The sequence below is a fragment of the Bubalus bubalis genome, chromosome 5 (genome assembly GCF_019923935.1).
Source record: "Bubalus bubalis isolate 160015118507 breed Murrah chromosome 5, NDDB_SH_1, whole genome shotgun sequence".
NCBI lineage: Eukaryota > Metazoa > Chordata > Mammalia > Artiodactyla > Bovidae > Bubalus > Bubalus bubalis.
This window is the reverse complement of record NC_059161.1, coordinates 39,663,120-39,683,739: the sequence shown is the minus strand read 5'-3', so window position 1 is coordinate 39,683,739 and position 20,620 is coordinate 39,663,120. Positions and strand designations below refer to the sequence as shown.

At 41.5% G+C, this 20,620-nt stretch overlaps 1 protein-coding gene across 10 annotated transcripts in view; it reads right to left on the bottom strand.

Annotated features, from left to right (window-relative positions):
• Window positions 1–20,620, bottom strand: part of VPS13D (vacuolar protein sorting 13 homolog D) — a 274,134-nt gene that overhangs the window by 152,906 nt on the left and 100,608 nt on the right. For 9 of the 10 annotated variants that reach the window (XM_025285916.3, XM_025285915.3, XM_025285913.3 and 6 more), the window contains 10 exons: window positions 18,338–18,440; window positions 17,112–17,264; window positions 14,892–15,027; window positions 13,818–13,865; window positions 11,487–11,637; window positions 11,189–11,399; window positions 6,262–6,509; window positions 4,368–4,559; window positions 3,933–4,059; window positions 2,064–2,206 (listed from right to left, as the gene is read on the bottom strand). In XM_025285916.3, the coding sequence (XP_025141701.3) occupies window positions 2,064–2,206; window positions 3,933–4,059; window positions 4,368–4,559; window positions 6,262–6,509; window positions 11,189–11,399; window positions 11,487–11,637; window positions 13,818–13,865; window positions 14,892–15,027; window positions 17,112–17,264; window positions 18,338–18,440 (1,512 nt within the window). Of the gene's footprint in view, window positions 1–2,063; window positions 2,207–3,932; window positions 4,060–4,367; window positions 4,560–6,261; window positions 6,510–11,188; window positions 11,400–11,486; window positions 11,638–13,817; window positions 13,866–14,891; window positions 15,028–17,111; window positions 17,265–18,337; window positions 18,444–20,620 lie in introns of all 10 variants that reach the window. The other variant, XM_006076788.4, reaches the window with a different exon arrangement.

Below are 20,620 nucleotides of genomic sequence, written 5' to 3'. Positions count from 1 at the left end.
AGATTGCCCTGACAAACCCTTAACAAATGAACAGCTGATAAGATCAAAATATACAAAATCATCCTTATTGGAGGTACATGTTAAGGTTACCTGGTCAGGCCCTGCCTGGCTTTTCCACTTGTGTCTGGGCTTTCAACTTTCCTGATAGGAAGCTAGTTATTTATTCAATTCTTCAAAAATAGTCATATAAGAGATTCCACAAATTCTCTCAATACATGCCAAGATCTCATATAAAATCTCATCTTAGCTCAAACTCTCTCTTCCTTTCTTTAGTCTAACAACGAAATGTGAAACACAGTCTTGTCCCTAAAAACATAAGTGCCATGTTCTAATGAATGCACTTAGCATCTAAGTTTGTGTGCACTCACTGCATATTTCCACCGGACAGCTCAGTGTGCCTCTCTGCCAGAATTCTGTGTGCTTCCTTAGCGCCAGCTGCTTGAAAAGGCGCAGGCACCACCATGTTTCCTTCAATTTGTCCCAACTATGGCTTCTGGCCAACCTGCAGGGGCTTGCTTTGGAAACTCTATCAAGGACCAGACACTTCAGCAGAAAGCCAAACTCAGCATGAACTGGACTTTGCCTAAAGGAATGGAGCGAACAAACATGAGAATTGTGATCCTCAGCTGGAGGATCAGATAAAAGTTTCTCTCTTCTATTAAAAGTCTTCTTGTCAACTTTAAAGGAGACAGCTTCCATGTCAAGGGAGAATGCATGCACATTTTTTAAAAAAACAAAAAGCAAACTATACTTGGAAGAGAGTCTTTCACTAATAAACCCTCCAACACTTAAACAAAGCACTGACTCCATGGGAGTCAAGGTAAACAGCTAAGTAATGCCATCTCAATTTTTCCTTCTGTAACATGACTCTCTACATCAGTACTGTCCAAAACGGTAGCCACTAGTCGTACATGACCACTCGTATGCACCAAAATTAAAAAAAACAAAGAATTCAGTTTCTTTGTCACACACTCACCACATTTCTTAGTAATGTACTCTCAAGTGCTCAGCAGCCATGTGTGGCTAGTGCCTCCACACTGGACAGTACAAGATAGAACATTTCTATTACCACAGAGGGCTCAATGGTTTCCCAATATTCAAGAGTAAAAAATGCTTTGAGAGCCCAGAAGTTATATAGGAAAGGAAGGATGCACTGCTAACACTTCAAATCTGAGACATAATTAAATCAAGTTTGTCTTAATCTTTTGTGACATCTTTTGAGGCACATAGGCATAAGGACATCTTCCCTTGGTGCCCCCCACCTCTAGAATCTAAGCAAGCTTGTGCGTGTAAAGTGTTAAAGCACCAATCTAGACTAGTTGTGTGTACTCAGTTGTGACCAACTCTTTGTGACCGCATGGACTATTGCCTGCCAAGCTCCTCTGTCCATGAGATTTCCCAGGGAAGAATACTGGAGTGGGTTACCATTTCCTTCTCCAGGGGATCTTCCCAACCCAGGGATCAAACCTGTGTCTCCTGCATTGCAGAGATTCTTTACCACTGAGTCACCTGGGAAGCCCTCTAAGCTAGCTTAGGGATTTCTAATTATCATAACCACCAAGTGCATTTTATATTTTTTGCCTCAAATGTGGACACCTCAGTCATAATCCTAATTCCAACCCAGACTTCCCCTTTATACCTGGACAAGTCACTTATCCCCTCAGCTTCAATTTCAAGGAGAACAATGCTTCTTACCCTCTTAGGGTTTGAAGGTTTCAATGAACGCGTGGGAAATGGAGGATGAAAAGCATTCTAAGTGTTCCTATTATTTCCATGAAAAATAAGGATTCAAGCCAAACTGATACTTTCCTGACACAGGTGAGTCTGAAACTGAACAGCCTCAGACCTCAAAGGGGCAGTGTTTAGGTAGCTCCTTGGATCCCTAGGAGAATAGGTCTGTGATGATATCAATCTAGCACTCAGAAAATGGATTACCTGACCCAATGGCAAATGAGAAAACCAGCACTTGCAGACAGACCAAAATGTAGGGCCAGCTTATCCCTCCAAGCCTGAAGTCGTCAGCCCATGGTTTAAATTCTCCCCCTCCCCAAAACGTAACCCACCAATGTTATAGATCAGCCCTGGGCGGTTTCCTTGCTGGATGACTCTGAGAGCTCGGACGCCACTACCACCATCCAGGGAGAAGCCCTGACACCAGCCTGGCATGCCTTCAGGGTGAATCCCCCTTCCGATTCTCATCGTGCAGCTGTGGGGCAGAAAAGCAAAGACGTATATAGACATTCATCCATAAGAAAGTCTTTTCTACCTGTTCTAATCAGGAAGCCTTGCTGTGGCTGTCAGCCAAAATTAGAACTCTAACACTGACTCTTCCTCATTCTCATATCATTCCCAAACACAGAGAGGCAATTAATCAGTGGTTAAAACTCAATCTGAGAGGTAGTCACAGTTCAACAACGTGTGACATGTATTGACCTCCACAACTAGACATTTTAGGGGAAAACATCAATTCTGGGAGCATAAGGCATGAGGAAAATGCTACAATATCTGAAAAAACAAAGATTCAAAGCAAACTGATACTTTCCTGACTCCGTTGTTTCAAGGGTTCATGAAATACCCTGAACATATGAGAAAAGTATGTACAGAAGATGCAGCTAATGGTACATTCATTCAAGGGCCTGGTGCTATTATAAGAGCAAAGCACCATGCAGTTGGCCAGCATCCTGTCATGGATCCTGGAAACATAATTCCCAGATGTGTGTTCCAGCTCGGCCACTAACAAGCAATGTAACTTTGGGCAGATAACTCTCCCTGGGCCTCAGTCTCCTCATCTTCCTCAGTTTCCTCATTCCTTTGCTGTGCTGCCTAATCCACTGAAATGTTGGGAGAATCAAATGAGATCATCTACGTGGAAAGGCTTTGGAAACTGAATTTGACGGACAAAACTATGTTTTGAATTTCAAGTCCTGGATCTAAAACTGTCAAAATCCATTCAGGGAAACAGTGAGCCTGGGCCTGCTGACCATGTCAAGCAGCTGTTTTGTGTCTCCTACTGGCCAGCACCCTGGTCAGTCCTTTCCTGACTCCAGCCCAACCTCTAGGTAGATAGATGCATCTATATCTACTGGAGTGGCCTTCCTCTAAGTTTGCAGCATCCTTCTATAGATAATGGGGTATGGCATTTTAGCAGTGTCAGATTCACCTACATATTTTTGGATTAAGGCTAAATATCAGAAGACCACTGTAAAAAGCAGAATGTCAAATCCAAGAAAAAATAAATAAAGTGAATTAATGCCCTGTGCTTAGTCACTCAGCCGTGTCTGACTCTTTGTGACCCACTGGACTTTAGCCCACCAGGCTCCTCCATGGAGTTTCCCAGGCAAGAACACTGGAGTGGGTTGTCATTTCCTTAATGCCCTACCATACGTTAAGACAGACATGTCCGCTAATCCTCACAATTGTTGCTTTTTCCTGTGTGTTTAAACAGGTAATGAGTGCTTTGAGATCTTGAAATGGCACACTTTATTTCAACAGAAAGATATGGATTTCAGAATCTAATACAAGATGGCCTGGATTGGATTAATGGGGTGCAGGCTCTCTACCAACAGGCCAACCTGTCTTCCCTCTGAAGCTAGCTCCTCTGCTTGCACTGAGTGCTTCCAGGGGAGAGAAACCACGCAGAAAAGAGACTATGTGGGTCTCTCACCATCAGCAGTTATGAATAGAACCACTTCAATACATGAAAAATAAAACTGGCTTTCATTATACACCAAAACCAAATGGTTTATTTTCCATATCAAATAACACAGAAATTAGATCCGAAAAAAATCCCATTAAGTCATGGTGCTGTCCCCCTGCCAAGTCAGGATGGTTATCTACAGTCTATTTCTACTTACACGGATATAGTATAGCCTTTGCTAATTTTTCCCTTCCCTGGGAGCTTATTTCCCCTTCCCATAAATAACTGTACTCACAGGTTTGGCTGCTCTTTGTCAGCATAGCAGAATAAGAGAGGGCTCAGGCTCCGGGCCAGCTCGTGTTCTTCGAACTGGCCTGCAGCATCCGTCTTTGCATTGTCCTGTCTGAAGATCAGTGGTAGCCCTTTAGGAAGGAGGGGAAATGTTTATATCAATCCCACCCAGTGTATCCAAGACAGATGCAAATAATAAAAGGAAAAAATATCATCAAGGGGGAAGAAAGCGATGATTGAATTTATTCAGTGGACTCAGTCATTGTCCAAAAGGCCAGTCTTGACCGTGATTAAAGCACTTCTATGGAGTGGGAAAGGTTCAGCAGCTTACACTGTTGAGGTAATCTGTTTGCATTGGCTCCATTTAGTGCATGGAGCAAATAAATCTGAATTCCCATGACTGACTCCAAAGGCCGACTAGAGCAGCCTCTGTACATACCAGTTTTGTTAATCAACCAATACGGAGCCGAAATGAAGATCTTCAAAGATCCTTCTGCTCGACACACAATCCGGATGGTGAGGTTCAGCTGCCGCCGATTGGTGTCATAGAGCCTCATTCTTACCATATAGTTTTGGGTTCCCGGTGGAATGAGCAATTCTTTGCAGAGTGGAAAATTCTCCAGGGACACCCCTAAAGAAAGATAAAACTACTGTCTTTCTGAGTTTCACTTTATAGTTTGTCAAAATAGCCCATAGCCAAACTAAATTTGATTCCTCTTGGAAAAGTCAGTAACTACAGTATTCAACTGGCAGAAACCTTATTAGAATGGCCATCTCCCTTTAGCTGGGGTGAGAATAAATATGGTCTAGAAATCACACTAGAGAGTCTGAACCGTGTAATAATTAGAAGAATGAAAGTCATCAGTCATAGCTCTGGTTATTCAAGAGTTGACTATACAGGCCCTCAGCTGGGTGTCTGAAACCCAATAAACGCCAAGTACAGGGTAAGAGTTAAGGTTTTCCACAGCCTCACTGCCTGGCTTCAAATTCCCAGTCTGTCCTCACAGCTGTGTGACATGGGACAAGCTATTTAACTTCACTGTGTCCATCTGCCAAAAGGGATAACAACAGTACCTACTTCAAGAGCTTCTTATTAAAAGTGATGCTCCCTGTAAACAATGAGAGTGAAGACAAGGAGTGTTCAACGAGCACACAGTGATGGAGGGTGGGAGGGCATTTCCATTCTATACAGGGGCTCAGTAAACATTTGTTGGAGAAACATTTAAATATCAGAGCAAAGACCTATTTTTTTTTAAAACAGACAAGTAGGGTTGCAGTATTTTTTCTTTTCGAGATTAAGCTCAAGGATTTACGTATTCAAAAATGTAAGCTTTTCCCTGTGGGACACACTGCTGAAGTTCAATGAGTTTCAGGTTCCTCATCAGTAAAATGGGGGCCACAGCTGTCTCTCTGCCTGAGACATCCATTGTTGTGAAGATCAAATGAGATGACAGAATGAAATCACTTACAAAACTGTAAAAAAGGTAAATATCTACATCCTTATTATTTCAACATGTCTACAGCAGCCTTAAAGAAACATTCTTTCTGTCCCAAATCCGGAAGGACCCTCTTGCTACAAGAGCTACAGATTATCATAGTGACTCTATTCACTTCATTCATCCCTACAACTGAAAATGACTTGATGTATTAACTACTCCAAACCTCAATGTCTTCATCACTAAAATGGGACTCATAACTACTGCTGTAAGGATTACACGAGAACATGTGTGTCAAAGTATTTGACATACTGTCTGGGGTACCGAGAGTGCTTGGCAAACATTTTCCCCTTTCCTGAAAGAGGCGAGATATAAGATTTTGTTCATTCTACAGCTGGTAAAAAGCATGGTTTGAAAAGACCAAATGACTTCCTTTAGTCACACATCAAGTGAGCAACACAAGAAAAAAGGCGATGTTGAGTGCTTGCCCTGAGATCTTTTAGTTTTGTTCAGTTTTTTTGTTTCAATGATTTTCTGTGTTAGAAGTTTTCCTTTTTTAACTGCATAAATCCTCTGAGCTGGCGCATTTTTTTCCTTTTGATGTGGATCATTGTTTAAAGTCTTTATTGAATTTGTTACAATATTTTCCTGTTTTATGTTTTGGATTTTTGGTCTGGAAGCACGTGGGATCTTAACTCTTCAACCAGGGATCAAACTCACACCCCCTGCACTGGAACATGAAGTCTTAACCACTGGACCACCAGGGAAGTCCCTGAGCCAACTTACTGCAGTATTATATGTGCTATGATTTCCCCAAAATGTATGCCAAATAGTCATAAGATATCCACTGACACTTTCACAGAATAATTACAAATAATTATTTAACTAAACCCTTACCCAGTTCAATGTTCTGGGAGGTATCAGCTGTGTGGAGAGCCACCTCCTTGCCAGGTTTCAGTGTCCCATTAATGGGCATTCCTTTAACATAAAAATCAAGTTCACAAGGGAGCAAGTTGCAGATGACCACTGTTGGCAGGAGGTATATGGTATGCCCAGGCTGTCTGAAAATCTGTTTTGCACTGTCAGAAAATATATTGGAGGGCATGTAATCTGGGTAATTCTCCTTCTTTATGGCCACACAAAACCTGTGATGACAAAATGGTGTAAAAATCATCAGCTTGAATGAAGAGCTTGAATTTTTTTCTCCTTAGATGAGTCTGAGACAGGATAACATTCAAATGGTTCAATAATTTAGTAAGATATTTGCAATTTTCAATCCAAACACATTTACTAAGGCATAATCAAATCACAGTAAAACATATGGATTTTACATGTTCAGTTTGATGAATTCTGACAATTATACACACCCCTATAAGCATCACCCCAAACCAATTACAGAACATTTCTCTCATCCCAGGAAGTCCCCTCATATCCCTTTCCAATCAATATCCTCCGCCATCATTCAAGCAACCAATTTCTGATAGTCAGCATTACAAATTAGCTGTGTCTGTTTTTGAACAGCATAAATAGAATGATACAGGATGTATTTAGTTTTTGTGTCTGGGTTTTTGGTTTTTTTTTGCATTAAGTTTTAACAAGATTCAGCAATGTTGTTGTATGTGTCCATATTTGGTTCATATGCCATTTTTTTTAAAAACTCATTCTATTTGCATTTCTCTGATAATGAGTGATGTTGAGCATCTTTTCATGTGTTTGTTAGCCATCTGTATGTCTTCTTGGGAGAAATGTCTATTTAGTTCTTTGGCCCATTTTTTGATTGGGTCATTTATTTTTCTGGAGTTGAGCTGTAGGAGTTGCTTGTATATTTTTGAGATTAGTTGTTTGTCAGTTGCTTCATTTGCTATTATTTTCTCCCATTCTAAAGGCTGTCTTTTCACCTTGCTAATAGTTTCCTTTGATGTGCAGAAGCTTTTAAGGTTAATTAGGTCCCATTTGTTTATTTTTGCTTTTATTTCCAATATTCTGGGAGGTGGGTCATAGAGGATCCTGCTGTGATGTATGTCAGAATGGCTGCGATCCAAAAGTCTACAAGTAATAAATGCTGGAGAGGGTGTGGAGAAAAGGGAACCCTCTTACACTGTTGGTGGGAATGCAAACTAGTACAGCCACTATGGAGAACAGTGTGGAGATTCCTTAAAAAACTGGAAATAGAACCGCCTTATGATCCAGCAATCCCACTGCTGGGCATACACACTGAGGAAACCAGAAGGGAAAGAGACACATGTACCCCAATGTTCATCGCAGCACTGTTTATAATAGCCAGGACATGGAAGCAACCTAGATGTCCATCAGCAGATGAATGGATAAGAAAGCTGTGGTACATATACACAATGGAGTATTACTCAGCCATTAAAAAGAATACATTTGAATCAGTTCTAATGAGGTGGATGAAACTGGAGCCTATTATACAGAGTGAAGTAAGCCAGAAAGAAAAACACCAATACAGTATACTAACGCATATATATGGAATTTAGAAAGATGGTAACAATAACCCTGTATATGAGACAGCAAAAGAGACACTGATGTATAGAACAGTCTTATGGACTCTGTGGGAGAGGGAGAGGGTGGGAAGATTTGGGAGAATGGCATTGAAACATGTAAAATATCATGTATGAAACGAGTTGCCAGTCCAGGTTCGATGCATGATACCGGATGCTTGGGGCTGGTACACTGGGACGACCCAGAGGGAGGGTATGGGGAGGGAGGAGGGAGGAGGGTTCAGAGTGGGGAACACATGTATACCTGTGGCGGATTCATTTTGATATTTGGCAAAACTAATACAATTATGTAAAGTTTAAAAATAAAATAAAATTTAAAAAAATTAAAAACTCATTCTACTGATAACCAACTGGGTTGTATCTCCCGATCAATTTAGTGAGAATGAAAATCCTAACAATCCAATTCATGAACCTGATTGTTTTTCCACTTAGTTAATAGGTTTTCATTAATTTTGTTGCTGTTTAGTCACTAAATCATGTCTGACTCTTTTGCGACCCCATGGACTGGGGCCTACCAGGCTCCTCTAGCCATGGGATTTTTCAGGCAAGAATACTGGAGTGGGTTGCCATTTCCTTCTCCAAGGGATCTTGCTGATCCAGGGATCAAACCCACATCTCCTGCACAGGCAGGCAGATTCTTTACTATCCCTCAGCAAAGCTTTGTAATTCTTAGGGTAAAAGACTGATATATCATTCCCTAGACTGATTCCTAAATAATAAAAATTTTTGGTGCTACTGTAAACGGTGTTCTTAAAATCACATTTTCCATTTGTTCACGGCTAAAGTATAAGCATATAATTGATTTCTATAGGTTGATCTGGAATTCTGAAGTCTTGATAAAATTATTAAGTCTCATGCTTTTTAAAGGGCTTCCCTGATGGCTCAGATGGTAAAGAATCTGCCTGTAATGCAAAAGACCTGGATTAAAGACCTGGGTTCAATCCCTGGATGCGGAAGATCCCATAAAGAAGGGAACGGCAACCCACTCCAGTATTCTTGCCTAGAGAATCCAATGGACAGAGGAGCCTGGCCAGCTATATAGTCCATAGGGTCACAAAGAGTCGGACATGACTAAGCAGTTAACACACACATGCTTTAAAAAAAAGAAAAAATTTATCAATTTTGAATGTTAAGCTTATTATATTACTGGGATAAACTTCACTCCCTGGATTCTATTGGGGAGTATCCTGTTAAGAATTTTTGCATCTCTTCATGGTGGAATACTAGTTTGTAGTTTTCTTTTTTTCTTTCTTTAATAATAACTATATCACTTTTGGTATCAGGAATACTGGCCTCTTAAAATGAGTCAAAACTATTCCCTCCTCCCCTTCTTTCTGAAAGAGTCTGCAAAGAGCTTATATGATTTCTTCCCTAAATGTCTGTAGAATTCACTAGTGAAGTTTTATGGTCCTAAATGTTCTTTGTGTGAAGCCTCTCTATTACAAATTAAATTTCTTTAATAGATACTGGGTTATTTGAGTTTCCTATTTCTTCTTTGTATTAGTTTTGGCAATCTGTATCTTTCAAGAAATTTATCCTTCCAGTGTGGAATTTATTTACATAAAATTGTTTATAACAAATCTTTTAATATCTGTAGGGTCTAGAGCAGTTCTCCTTTTTCTCTACTCCTTATAAGGGCAATTTGTGTTTTCTTGCCTCACAACATGATTGGTCTTATTAGAGGTTTATCAAGCTTGTGAATCTTCAAAAAGCCAATTTTGACACTGTTGATTTTTCCTATTGTTTATTTTCTACTTTGTTGATTTTCATACTTCTTTTCTTTTCCTATTTCTCTGTGTTTAGTTTGCTCTTCTGCATTAAGGAAGAAGTTTAGAGCAGTGATTTTACGTCTTCCTGACTTCCTAATGTGAGCATTAAAAGCTCCACACTTCCCTTTAGGACTGCCTTTGCTGCATCCCCCATATTTTAATATGTCTGGTTTTCATTAGTATTTATTTAAAAATATTATTTTCTTTGTGATGTCTTTTGAACCCACAGGTTATTTAGAAATGTATTGCTTAATTTGCAAATATTTGGGGTTTTGTAAGCACCTTATTGTCACTGGCATCTAACTTAATAACTATCATAATAATGAAATACATTGTGAGGGGTTTCAATTCTTTAATACTTGTTAATCTTTGTTTTATGGCACAGGAGATGGTCACTTCTGATGAATGTCCTCAGATACTTGAAATAAAAATGCAATTGGAATTGATGGTTAAAGTGTTTCATAAATGCCAATTGTGACAAGCTGCCTAACAGTGCTGTTCAAAACCATTTATATCTTTATTGTTTTTTGTTTTATAAATCACCAAAAGAGAAGTAGTCTGTTAACAACTGGCAAATCTGGATAAAGGGTATACTGGCATTCTCTATATTCTTCTTGTTTTCCTTTATCATCTTCTTAAACTAAGTAAATGCCTGTCTTTGCTATAAAGGAAACTAAAGCTGACCATCTCCCATTTAAACAAGTTTAAAGTCTAAGTTTGGAAAGATCTCACAATAGCAATCCAGTATTTTTTCTAACATTGAATCTAGTACCATATTACTTGTACTCTTCAGAAGAGGAAATGAGGAGTCTACTTGATAATTTTGTCAAAGTCCCCAAGAAAAGTCAGTATTAGGTGCACCTTTACCCACATTCCTTTGGAATCTGTCATTTGAAAAATTCCCACCTCTAGGATTTTGCTCCCCAATGTAGGGATGAGAACTTGTCATTGTTTTTTCTTCCCTCTCCAGATATCTTCTCTTTTTAAAGTAAATAAATAAATAAATACATACACACACACACACACACACACACACACATATATATATATATACATACACTTACTATATATCTATTATCTACATCAGGTCTTAGTTGAGGCACTCAGGCTTAGTCGCTCTGTGGCATGTGGGATCTTACTTCCTGGACCAGGGATCAAACCTGCATCCCCTGCATTGCAAGGTGGACTCAACCACTGGACCAGCTCAGGGTACAAGGAGGCAGTGTCAGAACTCACTGGACCACAAGGGAAGTCCCTTTACATGTCTTCTCTTTAAGCTGATGCAGACAGACCACTTTCTAATCACATATGTGTGAGTACTGGGTTTGTGGTTGTTTCTCCCATGAATATTAGGTGGTAAGTAACAGCCACTCTCCTGCCCAGGGTTAACTCTTGAATTCTTATGAACTTTAACACTTAAGGAGTAAGAACTTTAGGGTTTTCAATAAGCACAACTGAATCACTAAGAGTCCTCAGAGAAAGCATAAAGGGAAAAAAAATGGCAAAATCTACATGGCACTGCCGCGCCATGCTTACCTGAAGAACCGGCTTTTCTCCGTGTCCATGGAGTGGCATTCTCGTTTGCTGCTACTAACTTCGGCAGTCTTCACTACATTGGTCCAGTGAATAGGAGCTTTACAGAAAAACACACCCAGTCCTTTGGGCCGGGCCTGCAGTCGCCAAGAAGTAAGGTGTAAAGGCACAGCAAAAGAGTCTCCTGGCATGATGGCGGGAAGGACCACGGGCTCTGCCACAGAAACACATGTTAGCACTCAGGCATGTCTCCCACCCCGAAGTCCAGCTCAGGATACCAGGAGGCAGTGTCAGAACTCACTGTCTGGAGCTGACGGGCTGTCCAGTCTCAGTTCCATCGGCGTCTCAAGTCTGTTCTTCACAATGAGGGCTGATCGGACCGTGATCACCTTCCGAGCACTGCCTTCCATTGTTACCGCAAAGACGACCCGGACAGGTGGGAGTGAAGAGAACTATGGAAAAGAGAGAAATTATAAATAAGTGTGGCTTTTAAAAATCACGCAAAGTATAACAACACCGGTCAGAAGGCCTACATAAAGCGTCTTACTATGACTATGTATCTTCAGTGAAATGAGTCATTAAGCTCTAAAACCACTCTGCTTTAATAGGAGTGAGTATCCTTTAATACCCACTATTATAACAGCCAATTCTGAAGAGCTGTTTGTACTGGCATGCCTTTCATAGGAAGAATAACTTTTTTTCCTAAATGTGATGAAATTTACTCAATATACCCATACATTGTTTGTTGACATGCCTATAAAAAGCCAACATTTGGATTTCAAAGAACTTTAAAAAAAAAAACTTCTTCACGATGAAAACTGTCTAAGTTCTGCTCAATAATTACTCTTTTTTTAACAGGACACCAAGGTTCATAAAACTCAAGATACTAGCTGTTCACTCACTCAGTCGTGTCTGACTCTTTGCGACCCTATGGACTGCAGCATGCCAGGCCTCCCTGTCCTTCACTAAAACCCGGGATTTGCATCATTGAGTCAATGATGCCATCCAAGATACTAGAGGAAACTGATTTATTTCTGGTCTTATAGATGCAGCCACAGTTTCCTATTTGTGTTCATGTGTCCATGCACACATTTAACACACACTTTGTGCTGCTACCATGTGCCAAGAATTTACGGCTTTCTGTTTGTTTTTTTTTTAATATAAAATTTCACGTTAGGTAAAATAGAAGGTTTTTAAAAACTAGTACTCTGAGTACTCAGAATATATTGATACTGCTTTTTTTTTAATTGGAGAAACAAATGACATGACATCTAAGCTTTCCATACCTCTAGTTTTTCATTAAAACAAACAACCTAATAAACAACCAACCTAATAAACAACAAAGGAAAAGATCCATGTTTTAAACCAAAACTTCCAGGTAGTTCCAATGCAAAGGAAGAGTACAGATAAACATAACCTCATGTTTACTGCAGCACTATTTACAATAGCCAGGACATGGAAGCAACCTAGATGTTAGTTGACAGAGGGATAGATAAAGAAGCTGGAGTACATATATATATAATGCAATACTACTCAGCCATAAAAAGGATTGCATTTGAGTCAGTTTTAGTGAGGTGGATGAACCTAGAGTCTGTTATACAGAGTAAGGTAAGTCAGAAAGAGAAAAACAAATATTGTATATTAACACATATTATGGAATCTAGAACCTAATATGATGAACCTATTTGCAGGGCAGGAATAGAGACTCAGAGATAGAGAACAGACTTAACGACACAGCAAGGGCAGGAGAGGGTGGGACAAATTGAGAGAGTAGCACTGAAACTTGTACATTACCATGTATAAAATACACAGCTAATGGGAAGGAGCTATGTAACACAGGGAGTTCAACCTGGTGTCTGTGATGACCTAGAGGGGTGGGATGGGATGAGGGTTGGGAAGGAGGTTCAAGAGGGAGGAGACATACATATACCTATGGCTGATTCATGTTGAGACATGGCAGAAACCAACACAATATTGTAAAGCAATTATCCTCCAATTAAAAATAAATAAATTTTTTAAATTAAAAAAGAAAAAATTTTTAAGGTGGAGTACAGCTTCCTAGAGTGTTATCAGAAGGACACAATCATCATGAGAGCCTCCGCTGACCCAGCCCAGCAAAGTCCCAGGAGAACGAGGGCCCAGTAACACCTGTCTTAAATCTCAATCTTCTTGTCTCTATGCTTATCTGAAATTTCACATTTTAAAACTTACTATCCTCAGGGAGAAGAAATTATAAGCAAAAACCACAAAACAGCCTTGTAATGTCATCCTGTGGTGATGTTTCAAAAATCAAATGGGGGAGGGAATCTTACTATTTTTCATTCTGAGTTACTTTCATGTTGACCTTTGGGGGAAAACCCGTAAAATACATATAGCTGTACAAAGGTTAATTTATATTTAATTTAGAAAAAGAGACCTTGGACCAAAACATTTGCCCTTTTTTTTTTCTCCTTCCCTATAATATTCAGTCTCATATACCAAGTTAGGTGAAAACATTTCCTTGCAAGTTCTTTTAAAAGGAAGGAAATCATTAACAGAAAATGAAAAAGATAAATTCCAACCACAGAGTCCAGTGGTCATCAGGAGCTATGTGTGCATTCAGTAAACAGTGACACAGAAAAATCATACTCACATAAACTTGGGGATGGATAATATTTGTCCTGCTGCTCGGGCTGCCGATCTAAGAAAGATCCCCAAAGTCAAAGAATCAGTACAGAGCTAAGACACAGGCATTGTTAAATTCAACAACAACTTCAGTTGTTTGCAAGGGCGATGTTTATACTCTTAGGTAAAGTATGGTCTACTATGAAGAAAAAGCATCTTGGAAGATATGGGAAAAGCAATATTCATTTTACAATCACTCAATATATACAAAATTCTCCAGGATGCATCAAGACAATAGAAAGGTGTCTCTGGGGGGAATTAGTCCTTTTGTTCCTGGATGTGAACTTGGGCAGATAAAAAGTCATCTTGAAAGAAAGCTTCTTTTTCTAAGAAACTTGGGGCACGAGACAGACCGTGAAAACATCATGTCTTCCAAGAACATATTTTATGAAGCAAGAGAGCATGAGGAAAGCTCCCACATCTCTGCAAATCTGTGCTTTCCTAGTCACCACTGGCTACTCAACAAGGAACATCATTACCCCTCGAAGTGTGACTGTCTGGCAAGAGCACCCACGGCAGTTGTATCAGCTGGGATGCCAGCCCCCACCTGCACATTCTGGCCAGATAAAATGGAGTTGCACAGGTAGGGTAATATGTGTTGATGCCAATTTTAGGTCCTGTTTTTCTACTAAAACTAACCACTGGCTGGCTTATCTATATGGTGATTATCAAAGCCTATGACTGACCCAAATATTCTTCCCAGCACTAGGAAAAATGAAGAACGAGAAAATTTCATTTACAATGGATAGCCAACAAGGACCCACTGTACAGCACAGGGAACTCTGCTCAGTGTTATATGACAGCCTTGACAGGAGGGGAATTTGGGGGAGAATGGACATGTATGCCTGAGTCATTCTGCTGTCACCTAAAACTATTACAACATTGTCAATCAGGCTATACTCCAATATAAAATAAAAAGTTAAAAAAAGAAAGAAAATTTCACTAGAGCAAGGCTACTACAGGCCTGTCTGACTGCCTGGCTTTGAGGGTGTGTGGCCAAGGCACAACCCTGCCACTGAACACCCTTGCCACAGCCACACACCGTAGAGGATGAGGAATTCTTATCTGGTGCAGCGTATCGGAAAAAGGTCCCGACTTTGTCCACAGACACTGGGCTCACTTGCTCCCAGCCATTCACTCTCACTTGCAGTTGATGGATCCGGAGGTCATGGGTGTGTCTGTCAGGAAGAACACGGAAAAAGACATTAAGCACAATCCTATCAAGGGAGGAGTAGAAGCAAAGCCTAAAATTGGATTTACTGCATAATGACATAAAAACCCAGCTGGCCAAACTTTTTGGTGATTACCTAATGCAAGGGAAATCAAGAGGATATTTTTAACTGTGTCTTATGCTTAAAACAAAACTGCAAGATGTACAGAGCTTGAGTAAGAGTGGCAGCTGCCCTCCCTCTGTACAAACCAGGTGAACTAGCTCGGGTCTGTATTCCACCCACCCCTACACCTCAACCTTCGTGAAATGATAACATCAGCTAAAAGTGGGACAGTGGGGTAGTGAAAATGCTGCGCTAGCAATGTAATCACATAACCACACTCTTGGAAATGCCTAAAACGACATTTTCTCCTTGGTTCTTTTGTGGAATCTCCAGCTTCTCTCAGAACCACACTCAGTCACTGGGCTCCAGTCCTAGAAACTTACAGACAGGGTAATGAGACACAGAGCCCGCAGGGTTTTAGGGCTAAAGTACTCTGCTGAAACTGCAGTAGAAGGCAGTGGGCAGAACAGGAGGAACGGGAGGAAATTGCACATTTAATTCTATTTTAGATTCTGCCTAATTCAAGCCAGAAGCCAGAAATGAGGAATTGGACTTGAGGCTGACAGGAAGGGAAGAGAGGAGGGAGGCAGGGAGTGGGGGACAGGATGCCAAAGGGGGAAACGCCAGAGAAGGCATTTTTCAATGAATTCAAGCAGAAAGGTGGGACTTGAAATGAGTTACAAAACATGGAAACGGAAATGACAAAAAAGCCAAACCGCTCCTACAACAGAGGCAGTGCTTATTAAGAAATACAGTGAATGGTTCTATAATTAGCTTCTCTAGGAACTCTGTGGAGCGGAAAAATGCTCACCACTCTTCCCTGGAAATTCTAACATGGTTTCCAGGTACATGTGCCCAGTGCAGTGATTTTTTTTATAAACTGTTTTTTTCCTAAAAATCACTGGAGGCACCCAAGTTCAGAACTCTTGCCACTAGGGAGTAATGTGCACAGGCGCAGAGCTATATGGAAGGAAGAAGTGTTTGATCAGCATGCCTGCATACAAAGAATCAACGCACCAAGAACACACGTGACCACAGAAGGCTGAAGCCAGTCTCTTAAGTTTTAGATGATGAGGCTCAAACGCTAAAATCTTAACTATTCAGTATCCACCAGACAGCCCTTCTACTTAAAAACGTTGGCAAGTAAAAGAACATTTTATTACACATTTTACACCCTCTCAGTTACCAGGCACAATGTTCTTTTGCATTTATTCCCAGCCTTCAGCTGGTGGTTTTGAGTGCATCAGCAAGTGGTCTCCTTAAGTGAGTTATTCTTAGAATGAGAGTATCTTATGCAGCTTTCCTGGGGGTCCACTGGTTAAGAATCCTTCCAATGCAGGGGACATGCATCTGACCCCCGGTCTTGGAACTAAGATCCCTCATGCTGTGGAGCAACTAAACCCATAAGCCTCAACTACTGAGCCCACACACTCAAGAGCCTGAGCCTCGCAACTAGAGAGTCCGTGCATCATAACGGAAGATCCCACATGACACAGTGAGGATCCCTCGACAGCTAAGGTTTGACACAGCCAAATAAATAAATATTAAGAAAAAAAAGAATGAGAGCATCTTATCAGCTTTGCTTCCTGAAACCATCTGCTTGCTGAAAGGGCACATGTGTAGCTTAAAACTCACTGTGTTTTGATAATGTTTTTCATAAGACCATGTCACCACTCCATCATGAAAACCAGCTAGGATGCAATGAACTGGAGAGCTATGATCTGTTTATGCTTCAATCAAAGTAGTTACATGGAACATACCGGTTACCACCTCACATGTCAAATAAAGGGATAACTGATGGAAGGAAACGTATTCCCAAATAGTCTTTGTATTTTTTTAAAAATGAAACACTGGTTTTCTAAATGCCTTTTAAAAATAAAACAGTAAAGTCATTAACAAAGGAAAGAGAAGAGGCAAAACACTAGGGACAATTATTTATATATATATTCCCCCCCTTTTTTGAGGCAAAAAAGAAAACCACGTTTTACCTGTGTCTTAGCTTTCCTCTTGCTTCAAATTCAAAGGGAATCTCTTCACCCGTCAGGACTTCTCGCCACTCGCTAACGTTGTGAGCGTCATCAAGAAGCGTTCCGTTCCCTTCCGGAACCACCCCTGGACTCCCGCTGTGAGACAGTGCAGCCCTGGAACCAAAGCAGACAGTCTCAGCTGGTCCCTCTTTCTCTCCACCCCCTCTCACCCAGAACTCAGGGCTGGAAGCAGAAACCCTCTCAGGATGCAATTCGCAGCAATAAGGCCATATAACCTGGCTGCAAAAGAGGACCTTAAAGGTCAGTAACTTAAGTTAACTTCATGATCAATCACAACATATGAAACTTTACAAATAGCTGGAAAGCAATCACTGCAGAAGCACCTGCTGCCAGCAGTAGAGTCTGGTACCCAAGGGGTTATGTAAGCTAGTTGTGACTTTTAACTGTAGTATTAGAAAACCTGAATGAATTCCTTGGCCAACCCAATATTTAAGTGACTTTTTTTTTTTTAAGTGACTATAAAAACTGACTTTAAAAAAAAAGTTTCTTCTGGAGCACTACCATACTTGGTGGAGGCAAGAGAAACACGTTCTCAAATCAACTGATTCTGGTCCTCATTTCATATACTTCACTACTAAATTGGGAAGATCAGCCTGCATTTGGAGAGTTGAGCCAAGGTCTAAATCGGCAGAAAGTTGTTAGAGAGCCTTCTCACTGGGCTTAGGTGAACTCATTTGTTCTCCCAACTCCACCCAGTTCCACCTGGTCTCAAGTACGCTGCAGGTTTGGAAGATAATTTGGGGTGGAGGTGAGGGATATAAGAGGTATTTTCAAGCAGTTTTGGAAGAAAAATGGGCAAAACATTTGATTTCATAATAGTATACAGCTTTTCTTATAGGGGGAAGTAGAATGAAGACCAAGGAGAAAGGATGGAGTGACTTTTCTTTCATATCCTTAAACTACTCAACTTTTACTTTAAAAACAATGGATGCCCTGGCATCAAGATCACAGTTTGGATATTTCAGACTCAAAATCTACTTCTCTGACTACAGACTATACGTAGAACCAGAACCTCCATCATTAGCCTCAGCAAGACATCACGTTACTGATTCAAATGCAATGGATCCCAAGAGCCTCACAGAGGGCCTGGCTTGCTGTGCTGGGTTGGTACTCAGGAGCCTGTGGTGATAGAGATGGCACCGGGTGACAGACCCCGTGTTCCTTACCTGGTGGGCGTGGTGGTCAGGGTGGCAAACCACAGAGTGCAGCCTGTATGATTCCTCAGAGCAAAAGGGACAAACGGCTGCCGGCGCTTGGGGGCTTTCATCTCTGCTGTGAGCAAACAGAAGGCCGTTAGCGCACGCCCTGACCTGTGTGGCAGAGACCCTCCCCACACATGGAGGCAGCGCCCACCATGGCCTCTTGTGCAAAGAGGCTGATAGTGGAGAGAAAAAAGAACGAAGCTCCACAAGTGTGCTGACAGGCCAAGCAGGGCATCTCCATGTACTCTGCCGCCTGCTATGAGATGACTCAGTCCCCCACAACTGACTGTGATGGCTGACAACTCTCGCCTCACAATTCTCCCGTGATTCTTATGGGCCTTAACTCAGGAGAAGGCATTAGACCTAACACGGCTGGCATCAAGACAGACAGACATGAACCTCCACTGCTTCCAAGAAAGCCATTCTAAATGGATAACCTGAACTGCAGCAAGACAGAACACGTGTGCTTGTATCACTTTGTCCAAAACACTTGTACTTTCAGGAAGCTCTCTTTTGCATAACAGTTACCCTTGAGTCATACTAAGCACATTTATTAAAAAAATGAAAACATCCTTTCCTGTTCTCTTACATATGCAGTTGTGGGTTTTCCTCCCTGGAAGTTCAAAAAGATAGTATCCCAAAGCTATTTAAATGAAGTTTTTAGCTCATTTTTCTTGCACAGATATCTTCACCATCTGTATAAGGCAGGTTCTATGGAGATGCCAAGAGGAACACAAAATATGGTTTCCTTCACAAGGCAGCTTCTAATCGGGGAAACTGGAGAGAAACACTGATCCATATGAGACTGATCCATATGATCCAGTTCTAGGGGGAGCTGGACCTGACGATGAACACTGGAAACAGACTGAGGAAGGCTCTCCGGTGCCCCTGCAGCCTGCTGCACACTCCTGGGAGCACAGAGGCCCTGGCTCCCACCAGGGCCTGTGCTTCCTCTACTGGCCGCACAAAGAGAGAGAGAGGTGGGAGCAGGAACTACAAAGGCGGCAGCAGGAACTACAAAGGCGGCAGCAGCCCAGGCTGGGAGCCTCCAGGCTGACGTGCTCAACAACACACACCCGGCCGACAAAAACGGGCGAGGCCCAGTCTTACTCTGTGTCTGGCTTTAAAGCACAAAGACAGCCCTCGGAAGACCAGGATCCAAGTGGTCTGCAGCTGTGGAGAAAATGACAGCTGGAGGTGCCTGCAGTTGCCAGCTGAGAAGACTACAGCAAAATTCAATTCATCTTCTAGGACCGTGTGTTTCCTGCCAGCAAAATCAAGAAGGCCAACCCCATCAAAGCCTGCCTCTCCCACCTCTCAGGTATGGCACAGGGGCAGTATGGTTAAGTCAGTGTCACATCTTCTAAAAAGTAACCACTGTTTCCTTTTCCCTTTGTAGCTTCTCAAGTTTTCAGAAGTTAGTGCTCTACACACGCCACAAGAAGCCATTTCAGGTTAAGACAAGTTCTGTTTTGGTAAGAACAATGGCTCAGGGGAGTCTAAGTAAGTGAGTAGGCTCCAGCGTGTTCCCACAACTTAGTGGTTAGCTTTTTAGAGACACTCCAAATACATCTAAATATAATCTCCACCTAGACTATGCTCATTTCTCCTCCCAATGGCCTCACTTAGTTCCCAAGTCTTGATTAAAAAAAAAAATCAGTGTTCAACAAGTTGAAAATTAAGGAGTAGCTGTGAGGCTGCTGACAAGAGCAGAGGGGGAGTAAAAGATTTAAGAGCTGTCAGCAGGGTACACAGTACTCACTGTGGCACCTTGAAAGGAGCCTCCCTCTCCTTGAGCCAGAAAGCAGCTTTACTGAAGGAGATAAAGGGCCCAGGAGGAAAAGCAGCCAGATGTGCTTTCATATCCCACTGTGAGCCAGACGCTAAGTTTCCATTTGCAAATTAGATTTAAAAAGAACAGGTGGCAAGTAGCTTTGATCACACTGTAACATGGAATAAAGTGCTAGGAACCCATATAAAGGAATTCATGAGTATATGGCTGTGAAACTAAATAGCCTAGGTAGGCACACTAAGGTCCCCAAGCTGATTGCGCGGATTGCACATACCCGCAGAGACTTCAACAGCCTGCCTCACTGAGGATAAAAATACGTGGAGGGGCTCACAAGTCTAAACTCACAGGGGTAGGAGCGGACATCTTCCATACTAGAGTCCAGCTCAGCTATGTACCTGGCTTGGGCATAGTGCCAGAGGACAAAAGCCCCAAGCTCACCAAAGAGAACAGGATTC